General features: G+C 39.2%; 1 protein-coding gene across 6 annotated transcripts in view; it reads right to left on the reverse strand.

Annotated features, from left to right (window-relative positions):
- KYNU (kynureninase) overlaps positions 1-24530 on the reverse strand; it is a 67950-nt gene that overhangs the window by 21142 nt on the left and 22278 nt on the right. For all 6 annotated transcript variants that reach the window (XR_007378522.1, XM_048952875.1, XM_048952877.1 and 3 more), the window contains 6 exons: positions 23246-23307; positions 21696-21767; positions 20215-20289; positions 18741-18887; positions 12260-12358; positions 11446-11519 (listed from right to left, as the gene is read on the reverse strand). Coding sequence is in view for 5 of the 6 variants with exons in the window: in XM_048952875.1 (XP_048808832.1) it covers positions 11446-11519; positions 12260-12358; positions 18741-18887; positions 20215-20289; positions 21696-21767; positions 23246-23307 (529 nt within the window). In the remaining variant the exon portion in view is untranslated. The remainder of the gene's footprint in view (positions 1-11445; positions 11520-12259; positions 12359-18740; positions 18888-20214; positions 20290-21695; positions 21768-23245; positions 23308-24530) is intronic.

Raw genomic sequence — 24530 nt, forward strand, 5'->3', positions numbered from 1 at the left:
AGTTCAGAGGCCAACAATATCCACCAAGCTGAGTTTCCTGCAGTCCCACCCACCCAGAACCACTGGCCAGCTGAAGAACATCCCTACCACATCCACCCCATGTGCTCCTGGTTTATAAGACCATAGAAGCACACTATGATGTGATACACAAATAAAGAATGGAGGTCCGTTGCATCTCCTATGTTTTCCCGTTAACGTGAAAAGTGTTAAGTAAATAACTCACAAAGTCTCAGGAGTTAGACTGAAAAAGAAAAACAAAAGCATGGAGTCTGGGACCGGTCTGAAGCTGGGAACAAATTGCAAGTGGCCTCAGTTACAGCAACTTGACCATGTTTGATCAGCATCTCCTGCTATGCATGAGAAGGTCGTGGTGTGCCACACTACCAAGGCCAGCCCCATTCAGCACTCATGTTTCAAAAAGTACTTTATAATGGAAAAGAAGTGACAGCCAAATCCCAAAAGACCTGAAGTATTCCTCAGCGTGCCATTTATCTATATAAAAATCTCCAACTTGACTGTTAAGTTCCAGGTGGTGAGGCATATTCCACTATAGAGCAGTAAAGATGGAAGAGGTAGCCAGGAGTCAGGTCCTGAGCAGGAGCATCTCCTGCAACATTCAGACTAATGTAAATCCCAGATCTTGACCTTGTGTAAATAAACTTGTACCACCTCACAAAGCCATAATATGTAATACTATGCAACCACTATTGGAAACTGGGAGCAAGCGAGAAAAGAAAAAGAGTAAAGCAGCATGCATGCTCCCACCCTCCCAAACCACACACTAACAAGGTACAACACTGTCTCTGCTGCCAGGGGCCACCTACCACAGGGGTGACGTTGAGGTGCATGGAACTGGATGACATGAACATAGATTTCACCAGCCTGGAAGTAAGCATGCTTCCCACCTCCTCTAAGCATAGACATGATCCTCAGGTTCAATAGCTGAGGCAGTCTTTGCATTCTACTCTGCATTAATTTTACTCCATTTTTAACAGCAATTACTTTTAAATTTCAATATCATATTGTATTAACTGTACTGCAAATTCAGGAGTATGATTGCATTTGTTTGGATTCAATGACAAAATATAGAATAGTGTTGGGAATCAGCTCTCCTAAAGAAAGCAAATAGAAAAGATGCTCATTACTTTACATAGCGTATTTTTGGCTCACTGACTGAGTTTGAGGAGTTTCAATTTTCTTATCACAGACTTCCCTGATCGCAAATGAGTAATTTCATCCTTCTATGCCTCAAGCCTTCAGATCCAGAAATACTGCTCAGTATTGCCCTAACTCTCTGGTGAGTGGTGAGAATATACTCGTTGACATGGTTTCACATACTTAGTAATGAGGTTTGTGTACGTATGGAGAAACAGATTTCCTAAGAGTATTTTTTACTGATTTTTTTTTAAATACAGATGGGAGGAGGGAAGCTGTAGGCAATGACTGATGCCACTCTTTCCCCTCTTCTCGGCCTTTTCCCAAATTACTCTCTCAGACTCAAAAGTTGTTGCCAATCTCAGGTTTCTGTTGAGTTCAGAATTTAATATTTTTTTTATCCATGTCACTTAACAGGCTTTTATGGAAAGAAAGAAAAAAATATATATATTTTTTCCTTTGCTTATTTCTACACATTTTATAGCTGTTTTGAAATAAAATAAATTTGCATAGTAAGACAACATTATTCAACAGTCATGCTTGAAAATAGGGCTTGCTAAACAAACTCCCATTCACCAAGCCTGCCCCAATCTTCCTGCACACCAAAGCAAGGTCATGCTTCAACCCAAGTCTTCCTTGCTGACAGTTTGCTGGAAGGGAGTGAAATACTTACATCTCATCTGGGCTTGAGGGGTCTGTTTAATCAAATTGAAGAATTTTGAAGGAACACCCAGTTTCATCACGGAGATACAGAATTCAAAGATTTTAACCCTCACGTACAAGTGAAATTCTTCACATGCCATGAAGCTGTCAGTTATGGAGTGTTCTTCATAAGGAACACACTGAGGTGAGGATTTGCATGAGGAGTTAGCAACCAGCACCCGTTGGGCTCTGGTAATGTTTGCAAACTTAACTCTCACTGTCTCCTTCAGAAAACCTTGCCAGGATTGCCAAAGCTATATTAAGGAACCTTCCTGCCCAAACCCACCTTACATCTATTTAGACATCCTTTTTCCCAAGTGATAAGAACAGATTTTTTTTTTCCATTATTCTCTTCCATTCAGTGGCTATAGTTAATTTTAAGCAGGATCTGTTGTTAAAGAATTCATAAAGCTCAGGTAATTACTTGTCTCAGACTTGTGTATTTTCAGACTACCAGACACTGTGATGCTTTTCAATTTATTACCTAATTATTAAGCACATGCAACTTGTGAGCAATGCCATACGTTATAAACAGACCAGTTTCTTACAGCTTAGTGGAAAAACAATCAAATCCTTATGAAAAGTTGTTACTGGGGAAGTAGTAACTTTTCATATTTAATATAGTGAGGCTTCACTTTGGCAAAGGACCAAGGTAACATGACTGCATTAGGGGTTAATAGTGTGATATTTCTATTAAGCAGCTTGCATTTTTAGTATCAGCATAAAAAGAATACTTTGAGCACTGTTTTTGGTTAAAAAAAAATAAAAAATCATTTTGTGCCTAGCATCAAAATTTTTTTGACCATTATCTTGAAAAGCCAGTTTCATAATGGACATAATGACATTTATTGAGAATACAGCTGCAATAGCTGACATGACAAAATCCTTCAAGCTCTTCTTCCATCCTTTTTTTTTTTCTTTTTTTTTTTCCCCAAAAGTAAACAGGCAGCTCTCAGCTCCTGTGTTCTCAAGGGTGGGGAATTCAATGCAGCTGTTGCCACAATTAGAGAGACTCTTGGGTGAAAAACCAAGGCTGTTGGGTCAATCAAGCACAAGGTGATTTACGGCCAGTAGGTATTTGAAGACAGAGGTTGCACATGCTCCTCTTGCATTGATTTTTTTCCTTGTTAGTCTTTTAGGCTCGACACAAGTGGGAATACACCAATTTCAAAATGTCCCTCTACATTACCCCTCCAGGTTGGAAGGAAAGGAGATTGAGCTCACTTCTGCAACAAGAGACAAAGTGCAGAGGAATAGGAATGGCTGCCACGTCCCGAGTGCAATCAGGGCCAGGAGGACTGACAGCTCTGCGCCAAACCTTGTGATGAGGGGGGATAACTTCATTCGCCATCATGAGGCAAAAGGAAAGCACAATCAAGCAGCAGCCAAATTGTGGGCTAAACTAAATCCCAGAAAAAGTTCTTATAAAAACAACAAAAAACAACACCTCTAAGGCTAATGAATTAAAAACTTAAATCAGCTTATGAATAACTATTAGCACAAAGTGCTTATATATCACTCGCACTAGAGAAATATCAGATCTGTGAAAAGGGGAAATACAGCCAACAGTATGCTAACACGCTTAGCAGAAGTAAAAATCAAATATTCTCCCTAGCATCAGAAATTAAAAATCAAGCAGGGAGCCAACTAGCATATAGATATATTAATAAAATTCTCAGCTATTTTTATAAAGTATTGAATAGTTCCCAATTATATTATGGTAGTGGTAAAAGCATATTACATTCTTTCAGATTTCAGTAAATTTTTCTAGGCTGTTTCAAATAGATTAAATTAAACAAGAAGCAGAAGCAACATTCCCTCCAAGAAATACTTCTAACTGTTAATTCTGACTTATAGGAAACTTGGATGGTTTTGATTATTATGATGCATTTACTATATGGCCTCCTCAATCCCTTGAATGAATCTTTGAGGGAATAATATCTAGATAGATTTCTAAATAATAAATGTACCTGACTGAACTATTATATGAAAATTTAAAGATATGGGAAGATGTGCTTCCTTGACTCTTTTTTGTTTTTGAATAGAGCAATCACAATATTAATGCAAGACCTTTATCATACTGGAATCCTTATTAGCTAAAATGCAAGAGTTATCACCTCTGCTCTTTGCCTGAAACAAAAAGCAATCTACATTAGATGAGGGGTTTTGTTCTAAATGTATGTCAGAGATTGGAACTAATTGAATTCAAAGTTTTAAGCGTCAGAATAGTTGCAATAGAATCTTATAGATGTATTACCAAACATTTACTGTCACTAAATGGCACTGGAAGATTCAAACTGATGTTATTGAGCTGAAGTCTAAGACGAGAAATTAAGGGAGCTCCCAGATTGGATTCAAACTTGGAGGAAGAAGGAGATGAGAGGAATATATAACATTCCTCACGGTATCTCACTTCTCTTCAGGCACCAGAGTGAGCACAGGTATCTGCATGAAGTCACAGCCAATCCTGAACCTCATAGAATCATCACAGAATCATGACTTGGGTTGGAAGAGACCTCAAGGATCGTGAAGCTTCAATTTCCCTCCCCTCTCCCCCCTGCCTCCCCCACCTTATAGGCAGGGCCACCAACGTCTATATTCAATACCAGACCAGGCTGCCCAGGGCCCCATTCAACCTGGCCTTGAACACCTCCAGGGATGAACGGGGCATCCACAGCCTCTCTGGGCAGCCTGTTCCACCATCTCACCAGACTTATAGTAAAGAACTTCCCCTGATATCCAAAATAAATCTTCCCTCCTTCAACTTAAAACCATTTCCCCTTGTTCTGCTATTATCTACTCTTTTGAAGAGTTGACTCCTTTCCTGTTTATGGGCTCTCTTTAGATATAGAAAGGTTGAAATGAGATCACCCAGTAGCCTTCTCTTCTCCAGCTGAACAAGCCCAGCTCCCTCAGCCCATTTTTGTAGGGGAGGTGCTGCAGCCCTCTGACCATCTTTGTGGCCCCCCTTTGGTTCCTCTCCAACAGCTTTTTCCTCCCTGAGCAAGGGTGCATACTGAAAAGCAAAGAGTGAGAGAAGCATGAGAGAGGAGATAATATCTCAGTGACCTAAGGCATGGAAAGGTAGCTTTGCCTTCCATTTTGAAGTATGACACCAACGTGAGTACTGTCTCTCAGGAAGCTCATTCAGCAGGAAGGAAGCCAGCTCATTGCATTTCCTTACTGGTAAAATTAAGGCACAGCAGAAAAGAGCATTCAGAACTAACTGAGGATGAGATCGGAGGTGCAAAGAGCAAGCAGCTAACAACACATATCTTTTGAAGTGGGAAAAAGAGATCACAGCAGCCATAGACTCTGAGGAGAGCCCCAGGATTTCTTCCTTGCTAGTTAATGGGGATGCAAGAGTTGCCCTTAGGCTACACTCACCTTTCCACCAGCCTAAGCCTGTTGGGTTCCTTTCATGTGTTCAAGCAGTTGTGACTTACACCAGCTGATGAGAAAAACTTCAGGTTTCAGATGGCAAATTGCCCTTGTGAGAAGTGTAGCTGCCTCCCTTCTCACTTCCAAAGCTAGAGGCAGGAAGGGGCTGTGGCAGAGCAAACAAGTGTTTTGTGTCCTGCCAGCACGGTCCAGAAGGAGAGATTGAAAGTAAATTGGAATTGGCTCTGATCTATCATGTACGCTGGTATTGGAGAACGAGTACCAGAAAGAACTAAAAGATTTGACCAGTATTGGGAAAAAAATAACTGTGAGAAGAATGCTTGAAAAGACATCTCTTCATGTTGCTGGAGTTTTGGACAAATGAAAAAGCAAGAGATTAGAGACCAAGGCTTAAATAACATGAAATCCCCATATATGCCTGTAAGATATCTGTAGATGTCTGCAGCCAAAACAACCAATGCTATAAATACTGTTTGCGAGAATACATGGTGAGAATACATGACTCAGAGAGGCTAAGTGCTTTTGTTTGCCTGTTTATCTCTGCTTATTTCAGCATTTTGATGCCTACAGTCAAAAGCAGATATCAGTTCAGCACTATGCTTTTTAAAGCTCTGTACTTGAGAAATATAAATGGAAACACATCTCTGATTTTCCGCATGCTCTACTGCAAAGATTAAGAATTCAAAACTTACAGTAAAGGTCTGTACATCATGGGAGCACACAAAGGGAATGATAACAGCGCATTACTTTCATACACACTCCAGCTGCACTATAAGGAATGCATACTTGATATCCAGCAACTTTACTTGTACATAATCCCTTGAATTTACAAGGAGACTCACAGGCCCTCTCTTGCAGACCTTAAAACCCAGACAAGGCAGTGATGACAACAGGTAAGGAAACACCTTCAGGGAGGAGAAAATGGGAGGATTATTTATAATGAGAAAAGAAGCAAGACTGCTTGAACATGAAGCTTAATTACAAGGGAGGATTTGAAGGAAGATAGAAAATGTTGACAATGAACAAGATAAAAATGATTTTTATCATGGCAGTGACATAAAAGGATGCACAGAGCTGAAAAGATGAAAGTGGGAATGCACATTAACCTCTCTTTTTTTGTCCCAAAGACTTATTCCAAAGTTAAAAAGTACTACTGGATATTTGCCATTCAGCTGGTGAATATGAGAACACACCCCTGCAGGCCCATCATGGGTCTAGATTGGCCTAATAAATCACTTGTCCCAAGACAATGCAATTAAGCCTAATTAGCCGATGCCTTTATTCCTAAACAGTCGTTTCCCAAGGGAGGTATTAACTTTTGGTTTCTAAATTAGCTCAAGGATCTAAATTGCTATCATCTCCTTGGCAAAGAAACAGTTCCTTTCTACCTCAATACAAAACACTTCATGCACTCCGGGGACACGTGTTACGCTCCGCAAAGACACTGCCTATACATCACTCCACAATTTGAGTGCACCACGACATGCCCTTCTGCACACAGCCACACACACTATCATCTGTGATCCCTGACTTTCCAACACACCGTGTTCAGTGCAGTGTCCTGGAAGTCTCAGCACTGCTTCTTCAGACTGACTTGGCCAGGCCAGGATGCTCTACCCAGTTATCAGCAGTATCAAGATCTGATAGACTACAAGGGCAACAATTGGAACATCAGTCCCCTGCTCTCAGAAACATTTTAACCAACTTTACTTCTTTCTGGTACTGTAGTTATAAAGCAACTTTCCCAACATTTCTGTTATTCTCTCTCACTCTCAACAATAATCACCTCATTCCAAAGCCATATTGCTCTCAACGTCAAAGAAGCTTCAGCTACTTCATTTGGGGATTAAGCATCTCCAATTCTAAAAGGGATAATACGGTATCTCTCCAGAAATTGAGAGAATAACTAAAGGAAAACAACCAGAACCCTGGAAGGAACTGAGCAACTACTTCCAAAGTAGAGCAAATGGGAAGAGAGGATTTGGCATGGGAGCAGGGTGGGGACAAGGGAGAGGAGGGAAGGGGAGACATCAGTCACTGACACAGTCACTGACACAGCTTACATTTATCACATATCTCTGAAATAGTCCACCTACCAAAAAGATATGCAGGTCAACACAAAAAGGTAGAGAGAAACCTCTTGTGCTCTGGTATTTTCAATTTTCAAGAAATCTAAAAGAAAAGAGATCTAAGAGAAATGGCTGATTTTTCACCTCAATATACAAAGAACTTGTCTGAGGGGTATCTTGTCCTTCTCAAAGGCACTATGAAATGGTTGTTTTTATTTATTTTATGTTATTTTTTTACCCTATAGCAAAAGTAGATGTGATTTGGACATCATCTGCTTCCTGCATACGCAACACTTCTTCACATCACTTAAACTTTTCATTTTTTTTACCTGCTGCTAGTCTGTGCTGAAGTCTTGATAAATCCTTCTGCTTTAAACGCTAGGCTGTGTACAGTTTTCATTTAATCCTCTGCCAAGTCTTATCTATTATTCTCCTGACTACTTTACATACATTTATTTCCCTTTCATCTTTTTAAATTGTGCCTTACTTTTTCTTACAAGGATTCAGCGAGGACTTTTGTTCCATTCCTATCTCAAGACTCCGAGAGTTTGTTCCCTCCCCATCCCTTATGTCAGCTGACAGCAGGATTAAGCTCACCATGCATTCACAGTTGCTATGAATACCTGGCTGCTGCTGTACCATATATCCTAGGTGCTTGCAAACTTGCACATTTCTGTAAAGAATCATAGAATCATTAAGGTTGGAAAAGACCGCTAAGATCATCAAGTCCAGCCACCAACCCATCCCCACCATGCCCACTAACTTTGTCCCTAATGCAGCTAACCTGCATGGCAAATTATCATTACCCTTCTTTTCATAAATGGAGAAATTGAGAATCGGAAAAAAAAAAAAAAGGGGTTTCTCTGAGCTCAAAATGCAAGTCAAGCTGATTTTCGGTATTAATCTCCCATTATGCAGCACAACAGAATTCAAATGGAAATTTGGTGGCCTGGGATCAGCATGCAGCCAGTGGTCAATGCATCAGCAGTGTTCCATACTCTGCCCAGGTCTACTGTCACAGAGAAATGGCTCTAGCACAATTAGCCAAGAGTATACTGCTCTGTGATATATGTGATATAGATAGAACAGGTATTAAAAAGAGCCATTCAAGTAATAAAATAGACTTCAAAGGAGCTGAGATCATGAGAGAATAGGAATATATGGGGCCCATATATGTCAGATTGATTAAATTTTACTACTGTGGGAAGAAAGATAGTGGACTAGTGAAGGACTGCCCAAAATACTCAGGTACAGATATTAATTAGGATGGTTACACAATGTAACTTTTAAACCCATGGCCTTGCTATGAGTTAGAGGACGATATCTAGCTAAGCTCAAGTGCAGGACAGTATTTGCAGTGACACAGAAGGGGACAGATAAGCTTGTGCTGCCCATACCTTCCACCTTCTGATCACCAGGCCCAGGGATCAAACCCAGCTCTTGAACTGGTGAGTTAGTGACTTCAGAGAAATTAGTGGGAAACTAGCACATAAACAGAAGTGAGATTGGTGATTATTTCAGTCTGTTGGAATATGACATGGTATTACTGCACAATGCAGGTTTGGAGGTGTTAGATTTACAGTTAGGCTGACACAGTGCCTCAGTTTGCAGGCTCAAAGCAGAGATCAGTCCTGAGATGGCCCTATCTGCTGTGAGAAGGCTACTAAAATAAAATTAATAAATCTCTCTATACATACACATACGCATAAAAAAGAATACAGAAAGAAGCAGAGTTTTCACTTTTTCTAGTCCAGGGAGCAGACTGGATGGAACAACATCTGTGGGTAATATAGCAGCCATACCTACAACACCAATGCCCATTTCCTTGCAATGTTCATATGAGCAAGAATCTGGGCACAAGAAAAAAAAAAAAAGCACACATATAGAAATAAAGGAAATTAAAACAATGACAAAACACCTCTAAATGCCTTTGATGAAAGGCAGTAGCTGGGCTTAAGAGTGTCTTAGTAAAGAAATATGGATTAAATTGTTTAATTTCCACTGAGTACTTAAGTCCTTTTTGCCCTGAAGTAATAGAAAAAGGCACCTGGCAGATATTCTGGGTTTGTCTCTCTGAATTACAATCAGAACATATATATTTTTTAATATTAAAATATGATATATAATTCCAATGGATAAATAACTACTTAGTCAATAACTTCTAGAAAATATAAAGGTTGAAACAAATTAAATCCATAGAATTGGGTAAAGTGACAACCATAATGCTGATCATGAGCAAAAAAACAATATTTCACATGCTTTAAATGACAAAGGGCTATCAGCTGGAATGGAATTTAATTAACCTTTATGTGTGGATGTGGTGGAAGTGAAGAAAGTGTTTAGTGCTTCGGTTTTGAATGAAGTTGTCTGGCCACTGGGTGTCATCCTTGATTCAGATGACAGCCAAAGACTTTTTTCAGATTCAACATAAAAACTGCAACTTCCAGAGCAGTTAAATTCCACTCTATTTGATTGTACAACATACAGCAAATTGCTCTGCATTTAAATCAGCTATAAAATTGAATACTTTGACAAAGACAAATTCTCCTTTGTCTCACTGTCTTATTTGGAAGCCTGAAAAGGCTGGTCGGTAGGGAAGAGGAAAAAAAAACAGGATGTATTAGCTACAAACAGTTTGGAGAGTGATTATCAGATCTTAAGAAATATGAAATAACTGTGATTAAATAATACAGAAGGTCTACACAGGAAGCTTGGAATAATATTCTCAATTGAGTCCCAGGTTGAAAAACTTTCATACAAGCTTTTGTATTTAAGGCATTCAACATCGAGATCCAATACACAAGTTAATGATTATGTATGAAGAAGCAGGTTCAGGAAAAACTAGTTTAAGCCCTTCCCTACACTACCAAGCCAGTGCCCTCCTTGAAATTCCAATGTTTCATCAAGGAAGAAGAAAGACTCAAAGTTCTTGAGACTTTTTTCATTCTTTCCATTGCTATTCTGTGATTTCCAGCTGGTGCACTTTTTCCACCTCTGCCCAGCATCTTCCCTGCATGCCACAGCCAAAGCTGGAGGCCAGGAGACCAAGCCTGCACCTGCTGACTAATGGTGGACTAACAGACACCTTTCCAGCAGTGCTATCCCAATATCTGGAATATTTTGCCAGCATTCACACATGAAGATCAAATCAGCTCACAGCAGGTCATATGTCATCCTAATGAGTTTTCTGTTATGGGTGACTGAGAAGAACCTATCAGTGTTATTTTGTTATCTCCTGAGAGTCTAGACAGTCTGAAACCAGCACATAGCACAGCAAAGCTGTTTATTATAATATTATTTCTCTGAAACCTGATTTAGTTTGCCTTCCTCAAGCTAAAATAAAAGCAAGCGCCAGCAAATTCTCCAAGCATTAAAGCCAGGACGTGTTTACATTTGTCAATGCATTAAAAGTATTAATCCTACTGTTCTTAATATACATAAAGGGCAGACATAATGTTTTAAATTACAGGTGTTTTTTTTTTTTTAATGCAGCTAACTTCAGTTCTGATAGCACAGCTTTTCCTGGATTATAAAGTCTTTGAGAGCACAGATCTCCATGTAATGCTTTCCAGCTTTACCAGTGAATATAATTTTAATGAAAACATGCCAGTATTAAAGGGCTATTAGACACAGAGTTGAAATTGCCTTTGATTTTTGTTCACCAATAAAAGACTTCAATGATTAAAAAAATCCATTTTTAAAAAGAAGATATTAAGTATTCTCTTTACATTAAGCCATCTCACAGGCATGATTTGGGTTTCTTATTTTTAATATTATAAGCATTCTCTTTTATGATTACGCTTAGTTTAGAACCAATAGCAGACTTCAAGGAAAAATCATTGAAGATGTGAGCTCAAACACTAACAATTTCAAAATATACCCAAATTAGCATAAAATAACCCTTCTGAGATAACAAAGTCAGATAACCAGATTATCTAAACTTGCACTACCTTCCTCATTAAGGCAATAAGTCAGCAACAAATATTAGTCTAATAAGTCTTCTTTGAAGCAGGGAATTTTTTTCTGCATCCATCCATACAAACATATTACAAGTCAATGATCAGGAGTCCTGTCTACCTTTCCAGCTCCCTGTATTTAAGTTCAGAAATACACTTACGCTGGTTGAATACTCTGGGAATGCTTCTCATGAATGTAGGCAGCAGCGAGGCCTCCTGCTCCAGAATTTAAATACTGGAAAGAACAAATCAAAACGTAAGCATCTTTTGTGCTCGTTATCTGTAATGTATAGCTTTTCTTACCTCACCCTGCTCTATAAAACAGACTAATTTCAATATTTCTCATGGTTTTTAAAATGGAGATCTTAGCACTTGTCTCGAAGTGCTAACGTAGGTAGAAGTAGATGTATTTTTTCAAATTAGTTGTAAAAATATTCTTGGCTTACATACGGTATCTGAAATCTAACAGACAAAAGGCTGAAGCAGACCCACATTATAATATACAGAGAAATAATTCATTAACCTGTGTTTATTGACTCTCAATCTCAACAGAAAGTGAAGAGAATTAATAAATATCCTGCTGCATGACCTGAAATTCTTTGAGTTTAGGGGAAATTGCTCTCATTTAGGGACAATTTACAAAAATCCCATAGTGGCAAGACTTCTCTGTGTGAGAAATAAGAGGAGAGCCTTTGATTCCATGGCCATGGATCTGAACATCCATCAGGGCAGATGTTTAGCCACTGCTGGCATCTATCCACCAACATCCACTAACACTAACAACAACGTACCGCTTACTTTTTGGAGCTTCTCATAACAAAAGCACCACTAGAGTCAGTATCCTTCAAGAGATGTTGCAGCTGGTTCAAAGATTCAACCCAAGCTTTGAATAATAACATCTCAGGTTATAGCTCATACTCATCTTACCTCTATAAATGAGATTATAGAGGACCTCAAACAAGGAATCTCTTTTACCTTGTAGGTGCACCAGCATGCAAAATCCACTCCCCAGTCATGCAAATGGAGCTCTATATTCCCAGCAGCATGAGCCAGGTCAAATCCAACAAAGCAACCCTGCAGGAAAAATATTTAATATATTGCTTATCAAGATAACCAGCACCTTAAAGTTACTTTGAAAAAGTATCTTCAAAGCTAGTTGTATGTACTGCTCTCTATACAGGCTTGATAACAAGTTCCATCATCTATATGTTTTTACTATGAGACCTGTATGTATCTACCAAAACTGTCATTTGTTTTATGGGCTTGTCTTCAAGGACACTCGGAGATAGTTTAGATTTCCATTTTTTTTTCCTCATGCAGTAAAGTGGGATCACTCGAAATAAGCAGTCAGAGAAGCTCTAGGCAGAGGAAAAATAGTAATATACATAATGACATTATTCAGAGAACAGCAGTTAGATTTTACTTTTTTCTTATGTTTAAAGTCTCCTCAATTTTCAAACCCCGATGTTGCTCTTCGGGAATCCAAATTAGTGAGATAGCATCCTATGCAACATCTTGATTTTTTAGGGATTTTTGTATTTGTTAACACACTGCCACTTCTCTGTTAAAAGTGGGTGTATTTTAACAACCAAAACTTGCGTGGGGCACTGTGTAAGGAAGGAGAAAAAACGATATATAATACAGATGTGTAAGATCACAAATAGCAGTTTTACACACAAAACAGCCACTGGATGGCAGCATTTTTTAAACTAAGAAAGTCTTCTTAACTTTGCTATTTATTTAAGCACAGAGAAATAAAACTGCCTTTTGTGCCTAGACTACAAATAAAATGCTATTTTGCATTTTGCTTTAAAAACCACAAACAGCCAGCTTGAAAACAGCATGGTAGGCATAAGAGTGAGAGCCCAGGCTTCAGAAAAAAATCAGCATCCAATAATAAAACAAAGGATTTTTCTTTTTTTTCCAAGAATCTCTTGCTGTTTCTTGCACGAAGGGAGTCTGAACTGAATTATTTAAACAATACTTTGGTATATTTAATCCTCTGTATAAGATAGATAACAATTTGAATGAAGCAGCATTTTAAGAAGATCCAATGGTAATTCCAGTGGAGGAACTAGTGAAGTTATCAGCTGGAAAAACCAACCCAAAATGATGGGAAGAAGAAAATCCACTGCCACAATATTTGCATAATATAAGCATCTGCTATTAAACAGAACCAGATTTCCAATAAATATTCCAGCCTTCACACACACTGCAACTTGCCTTCATAGAGACGCTCAGGAGTAAGTTAGGACAAATAAACGTAAATGATGAGGTTAATGCAGAGAGCTGAAGCACACTGGATGCCCATGGGAATGCTCTCATCCAGAGATAAAATGGTTTAGGTTCAGAAAATAAGATACTAAAGCCAATCTGCTAGTGAATGAAAAAGCTTAAGACATTAACCCGGCTTCAAAACATCCGTTGTCTGGATTCAAACATTTACATGCATATGAACTACACCAATTTTTTTTTTAAACTGCTATAAGAAATTCATTGGTTTCAGTGAACAACAGGCATACTGCAATATGTTAGGAGTCTTGGAGAATTAGCGTGGCAGCACATTAACAATATTAATACAAAAGAACTTGCTGCTCATGGAAAAAAGTGCATAAGAAATTCAACTCTATGGTAAATTCTGTCTTGAATTCATTTGCCCTTCCTTACATGTAAGCAGTAATTTCTACAATATATTTAAGTGCAAGATGAATAATTGAGAAAAGATTGTAGAGTGAAAATAAGAGAAGATGGTGAGGCACCCAGAGAAGCTGTGGATACCCCATACCTGGAGGTGCCCAAGGCCAGGTTGGATGTGGCCCTGGGAAGCCTGATCTGGTGGGGGGCAACAAACGCACAGCAGGGGTTTGGAACTGGATGGGCTTTAAGGTCCATTTCTACCCAAACCATTCTATGATTCTGTGACACCAGGAAGTTGCATGCCCTTGTAATCATGGTACTAAATAGATGTTCCATAGCCAGAGCTACATCTGTAACCTCAATATGTCCAAGTGTGCCAAGACCGCTGATGCCAGCTGGTAGGTGCTGGCTTGCATCAGTGCCATGCACCTGCAGCCCACCAAGCAGATAGTCATCAGCATGCCACCCACGGGACATATCCCTCAGCCATTTTAACCAATCCCCATTGTTTTGAAATGGCTTGACAAATCCCACAGCGCACCATTAAATTTCATGAGCCTGAGAACCTGGGTTCCATGCTGGTTTCCTGCACCACCTCGGGAAATCCCATTCATGTTTTACTCAAGTTGTCATCCCCAAAAACGATGATGCTGCTTGGCTTTCCTAGGAAGGCGTCTGGCACGAGTCGCATGAACAGCAAATGTTTAGCCACACAGATTTCATGGAAGAAGTAAAACAAACTGAAACAGCTCTCCCTGCACACACCACGCAGAGCAGGGATTGCGTGGGAACGTCACTTCCCCAGGCACAGGGAAAGCAGAGCTCTCCATCTGTTATGGGCAAAGCGAAGGACGCAAGCACTCCCCTGCCTCTTCCGTTTTATTTTAACATCTAAAAGTCATTCCTGCAACGTGTCTGGGTAGCTGCTGATAACCAGCAGGTAACAACTCAGCATGGACAATGACATTTGGAGAGACGGAGAGAAATGACAGCCTCACACAAGCAAAGCTGGGACATTTAGAGCGAGACGGGAAAAGAAATGAAGATGAAGGATCTTAAATCTCCTCCTACTGGGACTCAAGAGATTAAAATACTTTACATACTGTACAGAGACAGTGAAAAGTACAATGTAACTTATAAAATGAAAATCATATTTGAAAGGCAGTCTCCTAGAAGTCAGCCATTTCTTTGCTTGCAGAGGAATAAAACAACTAAATCTCCTGCAACCTCTACAGCAAGCACAGAAATGTGGAACAAGAAAAACTGTTACATCCTCTTTCAGCCTGCTGATGGGTCTCTAGCACAATACGCTGTAATTTTGATTTATCTGAGAGACCTAAGATGGAAAAATAGCCTGAGGTAATTTTTCAAGCTTAATTTAGTTCATTTAATATTTAATGACTTAATGAAGCTGTCTATGTGCAGAGCTTTCACTCTGGGAAGAATCTTAGCATACGTAGAGAACTTACAAAATTGGCTTAAAAAATGTAAAAGGAAATTGGTAACTTAATTCATAAATGATTGACCTCAAGGATCCTAGGACATTTTCCAGACCTCCAGAGCTTGTGGCTCAGACCTCTAGTTAAGCCCTGATGGGGTAAAGCACTGCAGGACTTTATTTCAATTGTCCATTACAATAATTAAGACCATCCGTAGGACATTTTTTCCCCTCAGCCACACCAGTTGACTAGTGATATTCTTCCCCCTCTTCTCAAATGACACTGTCTCATATTGTCTTCCCAATTTCTTGTTGTCAGCTCTGCACAGTTTCACTGCTTATGCTCAGGAGCATGGGACCATTCACTACTCTTCGATTCCACTAAGGAGAGCCTTGTATTTCTGCTGTCAACATGACTTCTCAGGCAAAGCCTTTTTTAATGCACATTTTAAAGGACTTCAGCTGTTCTATGTTAATGTCACGTATGAGACAGTCATTCTAACCACTGCTGGTTTCATCAGGTCCAGAATCTCTTGAAGAAGAAATGGTCTTCAAGTTCTGAAAGCCTGTCAGCCCAGGGATAAGTACTGTACAGAAAAGAAACCTATAGACATTACATGGATGCTAATGACTAATCCTATCAGGCAGTTTTATCACACATATCTAGCTCTGCTTGATCTGCTGCATGGCACTGGAATTTCCCTTTGAGTCATCAAGTTGACCTTTTGAGACACTGAAACATCTGCATGATAAACAATACCTCTTCAACTCAGGGAGAATACTGGATCCTAAGTTCTCATAATATTCCCTAACTGGTCCATAAAAGAGGAAAAAGACAATAAAATAAAAGCAAAGTACTTCCTCAAACAACATATGGAAAAGCCCTTGTGAAAAAAATACAATAAAATAGCTGCTTATCATAAGTACCTGGAATCCCCCTAGATGGTTGACATCTCAGTAGCCTCACTGTCCAACATAATCAAGAATTGTTCTAGTTGACACTGCATTTCAAGTTCTACTTGTTTCAAAATTGAGGACCAAAAGCACTGGATTAAATGCAATCCAGGTTAATCATCTGAACTCAAATTTCTTAAGCAGCAAAGGCTGTTTCCTTTTCATCACATCTCCTTCTCTCTGTACGGCTGGGTCAGCAGTTGTTCCTTGCTCTCCTCTGGCCCAGCATCAGCTCCTAACATCAGTTCTGACCTGAGAACTGAAGGGAGGAGCCAATTGTGTTTGAGGACCCAGCATTTTCCCTTCAGTAACCAGAATCTCCAAAATCAAGAAGCAGCAGCTTCAGGAAAACAACTTTCCACTATTAACACAGCAAACTCTCCATGAATTGCTGATTTAATAGCTGCTCAAGTAAATATTTGCAGTATGCTGATTGTTTAAGTGTGGTGAAACTGTATGTTAAAAACTAGTTTTGTATAAACATATAAACATCACTTAGCCCAGAGGCAGAATCCATAAGGATGTGGAGCTGAATGTATCTGACAGTGGCTGAAAAACAAGAGCTGCCTTATACTTTGCTTTTAAGGCTATCTAGGCACTCAAGCACTTCTACAGACTTTATTACTTTTCTTTAAATACAATAACATCCCAGGTCATGAATGTACTCACTTCCCAGTCCAACACACTATCCATGAACAGGTTAATTACTTGCGTGCACAGTTTATGCCTACATTCATTCAGAAGCATTCATAGGGACACAGCAGCCCATGCACCCTCCTGCTTGAATTAATATTTTGACTTGCACAGCCTTATGGAAATGTTAAGCTCTCTATAACACATCCTGGTTATCCTCTCAAGCAATATAACCATCAAGCCCATTTTTGCTCTGTATGAACAAACTATCACTGACTATTTTTCCCCTGGAACATGTCTTAGCATGTCACTGAATTAGTTCATAGCTTTCACTGAAGCCACAGAGCTTCTGCTCCTTGAAATGCATGTTCATAGTCCAGTGGGCATCTATAAGAGAGAATGTAAAGAGATTTTTCCAAATTGTTCATGTTTACAGTGAAGAGAGATATCAGATTTTTCAGACCCTTCACAGAGTGGATTTGGAGGCACGGTTTGTATGTGGGTGTAAGTAGATGAGCAAAAAGTTCTGCTGCGACAGAGAGCATGAGTGAGCAATGCACTGGCTGGCATCACCCCATCAATCACCTGTCTGCCCTTCAGATGTTGCAGTCCATCCTTCTAACTGCTTACCTTCAGAAAAACACTGGAAGAGGAAGGCACCACAAAGGTGTTGTTTTTAGAGCTACTTGGAGCTGATGCACAGACCTGCTTGCCCCCGCAGCTGATTGCCTTCATTTCCTTCTTCCTTGGCTCTCTACATGTGTGTCACAGGTTGGTGCTGTTTTATATTATGTTCAGGACCAATTCTGTCATCAAGTGCTGTTCAGTCAGAACCCCACTCTTTTTAATAATCCACAGTCCCTGTACCAGCTCTTCTCATACCTGCTCTGCTCTTTACCATCATTTTTCAGAGCCCAGCTGCTTACTCCCTTGACCTCCAGAGAAACGCCCACAGCCAAAACTACAGCTACGGAAGACACACTCTGACACGAGTCAGGAACATCTCCAGAGTTAAAACATCTAATTGTAAATAATTTACTGCTTTGCAAAAGCACAGTGATACTAAATAAATTCACCTGTGAGTGGTTTAATCCTCAATTAGATAAAAGGTACATCTACTAAAAGAGTGCCCCTATGCAAAGCCTGGAAACTTCCTGGAGAGTAGAAGACTTAATTAAAAACTGTTTTCTCTTGGATTCCTGAGGCAATTGATATGGTTAAAGAAGTTTTGCAGCTATGCCCATGGAGCACACTGTCTGCAAGTTCCTAAGGCCATCACTAAAACACAGTCATCTTGCTGATGCGTTCATCTCTGGAAAAGTGAGCAGTGGGGTTGGAGCAGTGCTGGCTTTGTGGGAGCTCACCTGCCTTAGGGGTGAACACTGCTGAAGTGAGGCCACAGGGAAAGAGGGAAAACTACGGAAGTCTGCCAAACGAGGAGAAATCTAGCACAAATTAATCTTTAAAGAGAGACAGAAGCTATGATTTCCTCCTCCCCCTCTACTGCACTGAACCTCTTAGAATTCTATCCTTAAGGGAAAGCCAGGTAGAAGTCAAGTCATGAATAATCTCCATAATCTCCTCACATACTTTAAGACCCACCTATAAAATCGGCTCTCTCAGCCCTCTTTCTTCCCACAGCACTCAGTCCCCAAATGATCTGTGCACAGCATGCTTTTACCTTTTATCAGAGTCCCACAGCATTCCACATACGCTCCAGTTTGTTCCACAAAAAGAGGAAATCAAAAATATTTCCCTATATATACATTTAGGCTGGTCTTGGAGCAATCCTACCTTTTTTTGGCCAGCTTTTGTTATTCTAGGGATGTCAAACAGCTGGCCTGTGTAGTACTGCACCCCACTGAACAGAACAACAGCAATAGAGTCCCCTTCCTCTTCAATCACAGCAAGAATATCTTCAATCCTCAAGGTCTCCTCCCCCTAAAACAAAGTTAAAACGCACATTTTACATCAACTTTGGCAGTAATGAAACTGTCATTTCTGATTTCGTAATCTATATTTTACCACAAGCCATGCTGCTTGCATAAGGAGATCAAAAGCAAATCCTTAGCACAGTAATGATATACAAAGGTAGAGCCATGAAGTAGCCTATGAGTAGAGTTACTTCAAAAAAGAAAATTAGCAAACTTATCTCGAAAGTGCCAGTTTTTAAATGTCTATTCACTTCATATTTTAGCATGTTTCGTACTCTAATATTTCAGACAGCTTTAATTTACAAGCCAGCATATATGGTTATTTTTAAATATCTGAAATTTGTGACATTCACAAGGCTTAAAGCTGTCTAACAGTTTCGTCCTATACTTTTTTGATAAACTTCATATCCCAGAGGAAACCATTATAAGTTTGCTGTATTTCTGTTTCAAAAACAATAAGTCTCGCATCATCAAAGCGCAACAATCCCCAAACATGGGGTCATTACATGTAAAAGAACTTTAACAAAAAGTCTCCATTCTCAATTCTTTACAGGAAAGCAACTACCCTGTCCTCCTTCTGTTTTCCTAGCAAGGGATTGTGTAAAACATACCAGCACCTAGGGATCAATTAGGCAGTGAAAAGCTAGAATTAAATTAGACTTGTTACTGAAAAGAGCTGGGACAAGATTGTTGAATTGCAAGTATTGCAAACTGCTGTTATCTCAACCATTCTTGCAAATCTATCAGCATTCAGTAGTGGGCTCTTTACTTACAAGATGATTCAGATTTCAGAAGCAAAAGGTCACCACCAGTTTATAGTTAGGTGGCAGAGTTCTTAATACTGCAACACTGAAGCAAGGCAATCTTTCAAATTACTCTGTGCTGCATATTATTCAAAGCAGACCTTTTCCTTAGCCTGTGCAGATAAAGGCACAGTGCTGCTCATGTTATGGCAATCTTTTACCTTAGGACACTAAAAGGACATTAGTGTTTCTCAATGAACTGTTCCATTTTGCAGTTCTCTCAGGATGCTGTTAGCTTTCTGCAAATAGGAAAAAATAGGGTTGGGGTAGGGGGGTGGGGAGCCACATTTTTAAGGCAAATGCACCAGTTGAATCAGACAATTGTAATTCTGATCATAAAACTGAAATTCTACCTAAATATACATTAAACTTGTGTAAATTTGTCCAAATACTGTAAAAGCATTATAGGGAACATGGGACTATAACTTCTGCAGGCAGCTGCTAGAATATTTGAAAACATATGCCTTCTCTCATATGAGATCCACTTCTGCCTTAGGACTAGCAAGGAGAGCTGACGTGCATCTCACCAACCTCCCGTGGCCGCAGCATGAGCATGCTTTTCTCCACATCGAGTCCATGAAATCGAAGCTGGGACTCAACAGCATACTGCAAGAGATTTTCATGCAGAGCACATTAGCCTAAGTTCACGATAAAGCAACTAAAGGAAAAAAAAAGCCAAGCACAGCAGAACTTCAGAAAAGCAATTCAGATGCTTGCCTTTCACTAAAATTAATGCTTGAAGCCTAATCTGACTTTTCTGAAAACATTCTAGATTCCCTTCGGTTTGAAAAGATCAGAATTTAATTCACATCAGGCAGCAAAGACAAAGTCAAAGCCTAAATTCTGTAGGATAGGCTCATGGAACAGAATGAGGTTGGAAACAAGGCAAAAGATGCATTTTGCCACATGTCAGCAAACAAAACCTTCACAGATAATGGTCCAGTGAAATCACAGCAGCACAATCTATAGCTCATTCTGCTAAACCTGGGCCGTGGGTATGCATGTTGCTTGGCACATGCCAACTCCCAAGCTGTCACATGTGCACTGCTTTCCATGCAAACAGGTCTGACCTACACATGTTCTTACCCATGTTACTTACCCTCATGTACTGCACAGCCAGGAGGAAATGAGAGTTCTAAATTCTTACATACTGATTTTTTTAAATCAGTAAATAATGGTTCTGGAGATAGCATAAAAATTATCAAGTAATACCATGAAATAGATTAAAATTACATGACAAGAACTGAAGTGACAGGAGTTGCACTGAGTATTACTGAAGCACCATATAAATTTAAAAAGATGGAGTCCCAGTGTACAAGTGCACCTGGAAGAAATGCAAGATTAGCATGAAATTGCCTTTGTTTGAAATAAAGGCAATTTGAGGTTTATACAGTTGTGCTGCCTTCTTCAACACAAATAAACTTGGAAGTAGTTTGAGTCGTGTCTATCACACCTTAGAAATCAAATTTGTTACCAATTTCCATGAGTTTACAGAGCTGATGATAAAGTAGCAGTGGGTCACAAATGCAAAGATTAATTTTCTGTAAGCTATGATGCATGGACAATTGCGTCTCATTTTATAGCAGACAAATTATGTTTGAACTAGTAATCCAAAGTGCTAAGAACAAACATTTCCATCTCTGTCTGGGGATACATAAGTGTTAATGCTGTGAATTTGTATTGATTTGGTTTCATAAAGTAAAACAGCAACAAGAATTAATAAAACATTTACAACTCGAGTTGATTTAGGCCAGTAGTTTGCTCGATGTCTTTAAAAAGACTAATAAATCAATGTGCCCATTCAATCTTTTCCTCTTGTAACATTTTTTATTTGAACAAAAGGAATAAAGTTACGATCTGTAAAATATGCTTAGCTCAAAAGCTTCTGACAGATTTTTTTATTGTAATGTTACTTGGACAAGATGAGCTAATAAATATTCAAATCAGGCTACTGATATTCTTTGGAAAAATATGATTAATAATACAAATATGGTAAAATATTAATTTCTTACATGGTCAGAGGGAAAGGCTTTGGCTTCTAGAAGAATTTTATAGCGTGTTGGAGTAGGCTTAAAGAAAGATAGCTGTTAGGAACAAAAAAAGAAAAAGATACGTTGAAATGTACCTCAGCAGAGATGCTCCCAGCATGTAACTTAATAAAGACTGTTTTACTTTCATGTAGACTACAGAGAATCCCCAGAAACCACAAATATTTCTCTGTCCATATAACATTTATCAAAGTGGGAGAACATTATAATACTGTATTTCATAGATTCATAATGAAGGTCACGAAAAATCCGATAGTGAAAACTTGCTCTTACAAGAATCAACAGCAAAGATTTGACTGCAGACAGAGAAAAGTCTGGATTTCGCCCAGCCCCATCTCCCTTCTGAAGAATAGCAAAGCACAAAAGAGCTGCGTTTCCATCTCAGCTCTAAAACATTAGCTATCAAACCATTGCTTCTAAAACAAGCTGAATGAAAGGATCAAGCTTTCTGTAAAGACCTCATTCTCACCCATCTCAGCATCTTCAGGGGAATTGCCTTTCCTACTCATCATCATCAAGAGGAGGAGTAGGAGCAGACTTAGGAACCCTCTTGTTCATGATAGAGGTGTAGAGACAGTTCCACAGGGCTCAATCTGGGCTGTTTACTCGATTTCTAGCTGCATTGCACCTAATTCTCAGCAAAGCAATTAGGTCAATTAGCTAATACATAGCCCCACCCTGCCCTGCTTCAGGTGCCTTAATTTGAGAAATTCAGAGATACGTTACAGACAAGATCTAAATGCTAATATGTTTATTCTACATGTTGACCACACAAAACCTCATGTGATCATTCATTTGATGCAAACTTCGGAATCACTGAAGAACCATGGATATAACTGTTGAGGGAGCTACTTAAAAGGAAATCACGTTTAGGGCCACAGTGTCATAAAACCAACAAACAGATGTTTTGCATTTTGTAGTTATATAAAATTCAGGACTTAAATAATGATTTGAAATTTAATACACATTACTGCTCCATCTTTACTCTTTGGTCTTGTCTTTCTTTAGCTCTCAAATTTGGCATGGAATCCAGAGTTGAGCAGCTATTTAGGATGTTTAACTACCATCAATTAATATTCTGATATCCTCTCTGAGGACAGCACATGTGAGAAAAGCTCAAACTTTATGAAGTCATACAATTATTAAGGTTGGAAAGAACCTCCATCTACCACCAATACTGTCCAGTAAATCATGTTCTGGAATACTACATTTACGCTTCCCTTAAACACCTTCAGAGATGGTGACACTACCACTTCCCTGGGCAACCTGTTCCTTGAAATCACCTTTCTGTCCAGCTTTTCTGTTCAAGTGGAGCCTGGTTTTATACAGAAATGATGTTGCTCAAGATACTATTTCAAGGGCTTAAGGAAAGTTTAGCATTTGCCTGGTGTTGCCTTAATGAGATCCCCACAAAACAGTTTACTTACATTAAGAAAAGCATATTTGTCACAGCCATTCATAAATAAAGGAAAAAACATTTGTCGACATATCAGATAAAACTCACGAAGACATACCATCAGGAGATGCAAGTTAACAGTTAGTCCATTCATTAAGGCTACTTCATGTCTTTGGGAACCTGAAATAAAAAAAATGTATATACTGTTTTGGATTTGATTCATAATTTCTGAGAAACCTTGTGAAGTATTGAGAAAATAAAATAAGAAAAATGTTTTCAGTCAGTGTTTCTCTAAAGACAGGAAAGTAAACAAATGTTTGAGATGTCATCACAGAGAAGGAAAAAGATTTCTTGTCTGACTCACTACACCACACTAGCAGGAAAATATTTCTTTTTCAGGTCAGCCACAGAAAAACAAAAAGCAATGAAGTATTTCTATTTCTTGGCAAACCACTAGCAGATTTATTGCCATTAATACCTCAGACAAAAATCAGGTCATAAGCCTATACGTAAAGTAAGATTTCAGACTTATTTTTGTCATTAGTTTATCTGTAAAACAAGTAAGAAAACATATTGAGACAATAATCTGTCGTAGGTGGTAGCTGTGATGTCAACATAAACCTCATCTCTAATTAAAAAAACAAGCCAAAATGGCCTAATGAATATAACAGGCCATTATTAATGTGGCAACTTAACAGGAAGCAGCCATAGCTACATAGCTCTAGGGAGGGGAATAACAGATGCCTTTTGGCCACAGTTAATCACAGACAGAGCTAATGGAGTAACAACTAATTGTTATTACAGAGTATTAAGCAACAAATTCTCAAACCTTTATCAACCACTGGTGAAAGGTTTCAGGCAGGATGAGGGACTCTAAGGCAAAGTACTGTGTTGAGATATGGAGAAAATCAATTCCTATTTCTTTCTGTTTTGCCTGATGTCTGTTGTTGAAAAGTAGTAATTCACCCTTGACAAATCAGTGCTTTCAGAGTTTTCTTCAGCTGGAAGGAAGATAGGCTTGTGCACATTGCTGTAGTCATCACCCATCAATGGAGTTTGCTGAAGGTGGAAAGAGAGTGAAGAGAGGGAGAGATGAAGGCAAGCTCGAGCAGGCAGGGAGGGCAGCAGCCACTCTGATGGAGAAAGAGGAAAGGAAAACATGCTGGGGCAAAAAGAAGAAGGGGAGCAGCAAGAAAAGGAGAAGCAAATCCTGTCTTTCTCATGTCCTGGCCCCTAATCAACAAAGGAGAGACAATCCCACTATATCACAAGTGGTGTGGCTTCCCTGAGCTACAACTATACCAACCTTGGAAAGAGACACAGTCATGGGCTAAGCTCAATAAATGGACACTTAATCAAAGATCATGGAAATCTGTGAAAAAGAAGAGTTTATTCCTAAATCC

Source organism: Lagopus muta, chromosome 8 (assembly GCF_023343835.1).
Source record: "Lagopus muta isolate bLagMut1 chromosome 8, bLagMut1 primary, whole genome shotgun sequence".
Lineage (NCBI taxonomy): Eukaryota > Metazoa > Chordata > Aves > Galliformes > Phasianidae > Lagopus > Lagopus muta.